This window comes from Protomyctophum bolini (assembly GCF_963924005.1).
Source record: "Protomyctophum bolini genome assembly, chromosome: 20".
Lineage (NCBI taxonomy): Eukaryota > Metazoa > Chordata > Actinopteri > Myctophiformes > Myctophidae > Protomyctophum > Protomyctophum bolini.
The window spans coordinates 8,039,566-8,048,685 of NC_137881.1; the positions used below are offsets into that span (position 1 = coordinate 8,039,566).

Below are 9,120 nucleotides of genomic sequence, written 5' to 3' on the forward strand. Positions count from 1 at the left end.
AAAAATGTCAGTCGTTCTTTGATTTTTCAAAAATAGCAGACCTACAAGCTCGTAGCGCGCCACTCGGTGGCGCGCTACGAGCTTGTAGATCTGCTATTTTTCAATAGATAAAGCATAACATGATGCTAACACCAAAATGGGTGCCCGTTCAGAATGGGTTAAGTTCCTAGGGTTCAACAGGCACACACAGTAACTCTTCCTACTACTTCCGGGCCCCCTCCCTACTTGCTTCACAGGCGTTATAGCTGAGCCTGATACTAATGATTAAGGCTCCGTTCCATTGTGGTGGAGTCAGGGGGCTGCTTTTGATTTTCACTATAGGCCTACTTCTTAAATATTTGTTTTCTAATTTCTTAGATTTTTCTTAGATTTCTTCCTTAAAATTAGCCTACTGCTAAATAATAATAATTATAATAACCATTGGATTTTGTATTTATTAATTCATTTCGAAGGCTTTTTGAAAATGTTTTGAAATAGTAATAATTAAAATCAGAATGCAAGAAAAAAAAAAAAAAAAAGAATCAAGGGACCCATAAAAATTTGTCTGCGACCCAGAAATGTGTCCCGAGCCAGTGTTTGGGTGTTACATGCTGCAGGACGAGAGGAGAGGAGAGGAGAGGAGAGGAGAGGAGAGGAGAGGAGAGGAGAGGAGAGGAGAGGAGAGGAGAGGAGAGGAGGTAGGAGGTGTCACTCACGTTAGGGAAGGTCATGTTTATGAGGCTGAAACGAGACTGCAAGCGGCCCGAGATGTGACTCCTCCCTCCACCTGGGGGCGCCATGGAGGCCAGCAGGACCATGTCCTGAAAAACACACACGCACGCACGTGCGCACACACACACACACACACACACACACACACACACACACACACACAGGAAGGGTAGGTGTTCGTGAATGCAAATACCTATTATAATTTATCTCTCACCTTCATGTCTTTGTACACACTGAAGGTAATTTAGGGGTTGTAATTAAGAGGTAATTAGGGGAGACATTAACGGACTAGGTAACGAATGGCTTAATAACACTCACACGCACGCACGCACACACACACGGACGCACGCACGCACGCACGCAAGCATGCTAACCCTAACCCACACAAACAAGCAGGCTTCCAAAACATTGAGTGATGTATTTTTAGGCCGTGTCCACGAAAGCATTCCTCCCAGATTCCCAGCTGTACTGTAGGTACAAAACATTTCAGCTCTCGGCAAGCCGATAAAAACGACGTGATAATAAGTTTCCAAAAGTGCGGCGCTCACATTTGTAAAAAGATCAAAGGCATACGCTGCTGCACTCAGGAAATAGAAATCTCTTGGTGAACACGCGCGGACGCACGGCCCCTTAGAGATCCCTTTGCACTCAATGGCTCACAATGTTTAGACAGCTGTTCTATTTCAGAAAATGCACTTCGTAATCCAAAACAGTTGTGCTTTCTGAGTTGTGTTTTGATGACCAAGAGACCCCGCCGTTATGATCCCGCCGTTTTCAGAAAGATATTTCATAATAGCCTTCCATAAAGAGACAGTCCAGCGTTGTAATAAATTAAGCGGTTGATATCGTACATATACTGTAAGTAAAATAACTTAAAAAAAATGTTTATACTGTATTTAATGCTCTGAGGTCCATAACTTGCATCTGAAGTTGTTTGCTTGAATATACGTTTGGGATGATGCATTCTAACATGTATAGCACTGGTTCTCTCATGCTGGGACCAGGGGGGGTCCTTGAGGGAGTCCCAGGGGTCACTAGCTATACTGTAGTTAAATGCACTCTGATGAATGAATGAATGAGCACATCTTAAGGGAGTGTACTGTATAGAAATGGAAAATGTGTACACTCTCAGAGTTATGGGGGTCCGAGACCCCCGGTGCATATCCTTCAAATCAAAATGTTCTATGGGTGATTCAATGTCTCTCTCTCTCTCTCACCTTGATAGCCTTGGTGGTCTGCTTGCGGCGGTCGTACCAGAAGCCGTGGTCCATCCAGAGGCGCAGCAGCTCCAGCGGCGGCTGGGCGCCGGACGGGTCGCGCGACGCCATGCTGAGGTCGTCCAGGAAGCACAGCATGCGCTTCCCGCCCAGCGGAACGTACTGGCCCTTGGTCCGCTTCTCCACGCGGCGCTCCACCAGGGCCTGGAGGTCGTTGGACGTGGTCTGAAGGACAGAGGCTGTGTTAGTTAACCAAATAACAAAGACAAAATTCCCTTAGAGATTGAGTTTTTCTCGTTACCACGTTAAAACTGGAAATGAACTGGAAGTGAAAACACGAATCACGTATTGAGCTTGCAGACACTTGCTACTTTTGTTTTATTTGAATCCTTAAAAGTGTCTATGAAATTATTCCCGAGCGCGGCACGGCTGCAGCTCACCGCTCCTTGGCTGCGGCTCACTGCTCCAAGAGATGGGTCAAATGCGGAGAACAAATTTCACTGCTGTAAAGTGTGTGACAAATCGTATGACTTTGACTTTGATACTGTCTGTAATTATGAGGTCTACTCTCCACCCGAAGGAGACGATAGAGACGATGTCAAGGTTCGTAATATTTCTTAGCTTTTTTTTCATGCCAAGGACGCCCCACATAGCCACAGCCTCTGACTGTGCTCCCACTATTTGGAAATGACTTAAAATAAAAGTTTTTTAAGTAAAAAACATTAGCAAACTTTTTGCTATCTACAGCTCCTACCCTGCAGCTCCCTCATATATTTAAGACATTTGTGGAATATGTTTTTTGGAGGAAAAAAAAAGTATAGCCCAAAAAGTACAATAATGTATTCATTTCCGTTTCCCCCCATTTGGCTGCGTTGTAAACTGGTGTCTAAGCCGATTAAATGCTTTCTTGAACAACAGCAGTCGACAGACACAAAATTCAACTCCACTGGGATCAACGCCGGTGAAAATATACTTACAAAGAAATTGTTCTGCTTTGAAACAGTCCTCATGCAAGTCTACACGGTAAAGAATTCGTTAATATGGAGACCCACCTCCTGTTCACTGTTATGGAAGGCACTGTGTTCATGTTGATGAACAAAGCTCTGACTGAAGTTAGCTGCATGAAAAGACACGCATGCGCATGCATGTGCACGGCCACATGCACGCCCGCGCTGTGTGCGTCGCACAATTGAGTGGAGAAAGTAGAGAGAGAGAGAGAGCGGAGAGAGATAAAGGAGAGAGAAGAAAGGTGAGGAGAGAGAGAGAGAGAGGGAGAGAGAGAGGGAGAGAGAGAGATGGATTGATAAGGGAAAATGAGACAAGCCAGGGAAAATGCTAAAGATAAGAGGAGAGTAAGAGAAATTGGACTATTAAAAAAGGGGCGCTGCATGAGTCAGAGATAGAGTGAGGCAGAATGGCACAGAGAGAGAAGAGAAGGGCTGAATAGATGAACCCACACATAAATAAAGGTTGTGGTGACACAGGGAGAGAGAGAGGGGAGGGGGGTAGCGTCCGGCACAGAGGGCGCAAGATTCATGGGGGGCACTTAACCAGATATATCTGCATGCATGGCCAACGAGACAGATGCAGATGAGAGAGAGAGAGAGGGAGGGAGAGAGAGAGAGTGAGAAGCCTGCTTTAGACTTAGTTAATTGCGCACAGGTGTCGCGCACCGAAAATAACCGTGGGCTTGTAGATCTGCTATTTGTTAGCTCTTGGGCTCCGAGAGAAGGACAGATCGGAGAGAGAGAGAGAGAGAGAGAGAGAGAGAGAGAGAGAGATGGCACCCGGTTAGAATGACCCCTGCAGGTCTGGGTGTGTAATGGTGATGAATATGGGCGAGCGATGGGGTGAGGGAGGAGGAGGGAGGTGAAGGATGGCGGTGAGGGGTGGGTGAGCGGGGGGGTGAGGGGGTGTACAGGGGGTGGGCGCCTCCGTCACAGCCGGCTATCTAATAGCCCTTCATCAGCGGCGGCGGCCAGGGGCTGAGGCAAGACTCAAGACTAATTGCGGGTGCCTTGGAGCCATGCTCGCACTGTAATTGTAGGAAAAGTGAGATGGAGGCTATATGCAGAGCTGCAAAGTGCGTGCGTGCGGCCGTGCACACACACACACACACACACACACACACACACACACACACACACACACACACACATACACACCTGCACTCACTCACCTCTTGGCTAAAGATTCCTGCAGCCGTGGGCGGAAGAGAGGAGTGTGTGTGTGTGTGTGTGTGTGTGTGTGTGTGTGTGTGTGTGTGTGTGCGCGCACGTACATGTGTGTGGGTGTGTGTGCTGGGGAGCATTGAACATTGAACTGACATACCTGTGAGGACATGTTGACGGTGTGGACGGTCCAGAGGGACGTGTCCAGCCCCTGCAGGACGCCCTGGGCCACCGTGGTCTTGCCCGCCCCCACCGGGCCGGTCAGCAGCACCGGACACCGAGCCAGCACCAGAGAGCTGACCAGGAAGCTGTAGCGCACCGTGTCCACCGTGGGAACCACCATCTTATAGAACGGAGCACTGAGGGAGAGAGAGAGAGAGAGACAGAGAGAGAGAGAGAGAGAGAGAGAGAGAAAGAGAGAGAAAGAGAGAGAGAGAGTTAGAGTTAGTTTACCCATTCGAGACAGGAACCCCTGTCTAGTTGTGTGGGGTGGGTGTCACTCAGGAGGTAGAGCAGGTCGTCCAATGATACACAGGTCGGCGGTTAGAATCCCGGCTCCTCCTCCTGTCCACATGTCGAAGTGTCCTTGGGCAAGACACTGAACACCACGTCGCCTCCAATGAGTCGGTCGGTGTGAGTGTGCCACCATTAGTGTGTGAATGTGGGAAGCGAGGACGCTGGCGTCGACTGTTCGCCGCTTCACCTCCCAATGTATGGATGAAGGGACCATTGTAAAGCGTTCTGAGCACTTGGAAAAGTGATAAAAAAATAAAAATAAAATGCCCTTCATTATTAGTGGTTGCTATGTACAAATTGTACAGTGTATATAGCAAAACATACTTTCTTAAGTTTTTCTGAAAGCTTAGGTCAGGATTTAGAAGGCATTTTTAGAATCGGCCTCAGGTATAAATGGGTTGAGACCTGAGGCCGGTTGTAAAAAAAGAATATTTTTCTGAAAAACTTATGTTTCTAAATCAGTGGTTCTCAAACCTTTTCATGTCAAGGTCTTGAGGCACGCACACAGTGACGAGCGAGCGAGCACACACACACACACACACACACACACACACACACACACACACACACACACACACACACACACACACACACACACACACACACACACACACACACACACACACACACACACACACACACACACACACACACACACACACACACACACACACACACACACACACACACACACACACACACACACACACACACACACACACCACTGAGCATGGGTGCACAGGGGGCAGACCAGACAGTGACTCACTTGGCTGCGTAGCGCCAGCCCTTGGGCAGCTTATCTTGAAAAGGTGCCCAGGTTTTGTTCTTGGTGTCAACACAGTAGTCGTAGATAGTGTGCTGGAACGAGAACAAAAAAGATAAGGAGTTCACAACCGACTCGTCTCTACAAATAACAGCATTAATAATAGAGCCAACTTATCAAAAACGCTCTGACAGATATGGTGGGGATGAAACCACAGTTTGGGCTCAAGTTTGTATAGGTTAGAGGTTCCTAAACTTTTCCATGCCAAGGAGCGCTCAAAGAGCCGATCTACATACTTACAGCGTGACATTTTGTGAGGTAGTAAATCCGCAATTTAAAAAAAAGAAAATGTGGACCCCGCCCAACCCTGATATTAACCCATTTTGACCTGAGATCAGATTCTAAAAATGTCTTCTACATCCCGACAGTTTTCTGAAAAAGCTATGTTTCTATGTCAGTCGTTCCTTCGATTTTTCAAAAATAGCAGACCTACAAGCTCGTAGCGCGCCACTCGGTGGCACGCTATGAGCTTGTAGATCTGCTATTTTCAATAGCTAAAGCATAACATAATGCTAACAACAAAAGGGGTTCCCGCCCCAAAATGGGTTAAGCACTTGCAATGTAGGAGTTGAGGCATTACAATTCGTTTGGACTCGTTGGTTCCACAGGTAAATATGATGAAAATAGCATATCAACCAACCAACACATGAACATAGGAGGGATGATATGACCCCCGTTGAAAACCGTAACACGTTTGAGGATGTTCGACAGACCTTGTTGGGAAAGGAGCCCTCCATCTCGCGCAGGAAGTTGTCCATCCTCTCTCGGCCGCGCTGGTCCACGGAGGAGCACAGGGACCAAATCAGGCTGAAGATGAACCACAGCGCCACCATGTGGCCGTAGTGCTCCGTCTCCAACGGGTTCACCTGGGGGGGGGCATGATGGGTAGTACAACCAAGTGCATTTACTCAAGTACTGTACTTTTACTTAAGAACCCCACAAATTATAGGTATTTGGCCGCCGACCCCCATCTGAATATATGTTGTTACAGGGACCCCCTATGTTGTGTCCCTGGACTGACTGAAACTTGTGTTTAGACCAGTCACAGTCATAAGGGTTTTCTCCTGTGTGAATGCGCTGGTGTGGCTTCAGGTTACCCTTGAGCATTGAAACTTTTGTCACAATATTTACAAGGGAAGGGTTTTTCTCCGGTTTGAAGGCGCTGGTTTTGATTGGAACTCTTGTCGCACAGTTTTCTCCAGTGTGGACACGCTGGTGGATCTTCAGAGAACTTGACTGACTGAAGCCTTTATTGTCACATGTTTTACAGCGGAGAGGCTTTTCTCCGGTGTGAACACACTGGCGTCTGTTCAGGTCACATGACTTAATGAAACTTTTGCCACACCGGTTACAGACGTGGGGTTTCTTCCTCGTGTAATCCGTGTGATGTGTTTTTACTCCTGGTGGAGGTAAAGTCTCTGTCTGTTGCTGACTGGGACATCTCGGTCGGTCTGTGTCTCCTTGTGTCGGGGCTGGTTACAGAGATAATTATTTTGTCGACAGGCTGCTGAGGGCATGTTCCCATTCTTCAGCGTTTGCCAGTAGAGGTCGTTGTGGCTCCTCCGAGATGTGTGTGTTGTGCACACTGAGAAACGCTGGAGACTCACGTCTGGAAAGACTGGGACCACCTGACTCCTTCCAGGAGTGGTACTTCATCGTCAAAGCTGTCACTATATGTGGACTGTGATGGGAACATAATGTACAGTACGTACGTCTGTTGGGGCCGGAAGATTACTCTGTCTTTGTCTCTGTCTGCCCCCCCCCCCCCCCCCTCTCTCTCTCTCTCTCTCTCTCTCTCTGTCTATTTCTGTATCTCTCTTTGCCCCTCTCTTTCATTGCCTCTTTCATTTCTCTCTTCCCTCACCTTTTGTCTCTCTCTGCCTCTCCTTCTCTGTCTCTCTCTGACCTTCTGTCTCTTCCGTCTCCCTCTTTCAGTGTCTCTGTCTCTTCCTGTCTCTTCAGTTTCTGCCTCTCTGCCTCTCTGGCAGCTGTCTTCTGAATCCTGACAGTTTTCTGAAATACCTATGTTTCTATATCAGTGGTGCTCAATATTTCATGTCAAGGACCCCAAACATTATATGTAATTGGCCACCAACCACCATCTGAAAATGTTGTTCCAGTGACGCCCAACGGAAGCAAAGATTAAACGTTCGCTGTGAAAGAATATATATTGAAAGATTTGCGCCATAATTTCACGTTTTTTCAAAAATAGCACACCTATAAGCTCGTAGCGCGGCACTATAGTTAAGAGTAGACTACATCAAAGTACACAAGGAGGGAGTAGTCCTACCCCATTTTCAGGCGTGGCGAGGGCGTGGTAGAGGCGACAGAGGGAGGAGACGGCGCTGAGCTCGGTGACAGGGACCGGCTCCACACAGCAACTCTTCTTGAAGGACAGCGTGCTCTCTGTGTAGCGCTCAAACAGTCGCCCCAGGTGGTCCACCTCAGCCTGCAGGTAGGCAGGAAGGCAGGTAGGCAGGCAGGAAGGCAGGTAGGCAGGCAGGCAGGCAGGTAGGCAGGCAGGCAGGCAGGCAGGCAGGTAGGCAGGCAGGTAGGCAGGTAGGAAGGCAGGCAGGCAGGAAGGCAGGAAGGCAGGCAGGTAGGTAGGCAGGCAGGTAGGAAGGCAGGCAGGCAGGAAGGCAGGAAGGCAGGCAGGTAGGTAGGCAGGCAGGTAGGAAGGCAGGCAGGCAGGCAGGCAGGTAGGCAGGCAGGCAGGCAGGCACGGTTGAACGGAGGGAAGAGGTACAGAGAAACAGTTTAGACATGTTAATATTACCTATACCGACTATTGCCTACAGACTTTGAAAAAATTGGCAAATGTATTTGAAAATTAGTTTTTCTTTTATTATGATATATTAATACAACAAGCAGAGAACAGGGCGCAGTTTTGGGCTGGCTGACCCGTACAGTAAGTAGACAGGGCGGCTGACCTGTACAGTATAAGTAGACAGTATCAGTGTCAGAGAGCGTTTGTACCTGAGCTCGTTTGTCCAACCAGGACTGAAGGTAGGGCTTCCATCCCAGGACAGAGCAGTCGTTGTAGACCACCCCACAGCGGGACACCGTGGCTGGAGAGGCCATCGACAGATCCTCCACCTCGAACAGCAGAGACACCTGGACACACACACACACACACCATTATGTACTGTATGTGTATATTGTAGTGGGTCGAGCAGATAAAGATGCTTGATTCATGACAATATCTAATGACTGAATCCTCACCTGTGGCGGCATGGAGATCCTCTCTCCGTTGATCAGAGTGAGGACCTTGTTGTCATCCATGAGGGCGTTCATGCTCTCGATCCACAGCGCGTCCACCGGCCCGTCCAGAACCAGCCACTTCTCATCCGCCTTCTCGTCTACAACAGGAATATGAACATTGATCAGAACCAGCCACTTCTCATCCGCCTTCTCGTCTACAACAGGAATATGAACATTGATCAGAACCAGCCACTTCTCATCCGCCTTCTCGTCTACAACAGGAATATGAACATTGATCAGAACCAGCCACTTCTCATCCGCCTTCTCGTCTACAACAGGAATATGAACATCGATAGCCTCGGTGCCCAGACTTTTATTTTCGTTTCTCAAAAAGAAAGTTGTCCGGCTTTAACCATTAAGACCTGGATGGCCTTAGCTATTAACCACTTTTAACCACCATTATTTTAAACATTAGCAATTG

The 9,120-nt window shown here is 48.1% G+C and overlaps 1 protein-coding gene across 1 annotated transcript; it reads right to left on the minus strand.

Annotated features, from left to right (window-relative positions):
* Positions 1-521: 521 nt before the first annotated feature.
* Positions 522-8,672, minus strand: LOC308335938 (dynein axonemal heavy chain 2-like; the record flags this gene model as incomplete). Its single annotated transcript, XM_080793161.1, has 9 exons — positions 522-590; positions 696-800; positions 1,929-2,153; positions 4,260-4,458; positions 5,382-5,473; positions 6,152-6,304; positions 7,729-7,887; positions 8,415-8,552; positions 8,661-8,672. The coding sequence occupies 9 exons, from the start codon at positions 8,670-8,672 to the stop codon at positions 522-524; spliced, it is 1,152 nt and encodes a 383-aa protein (XP_080649287.1).
* Positions 8,673-9,120: the final 448 nt, after the last annotated feature.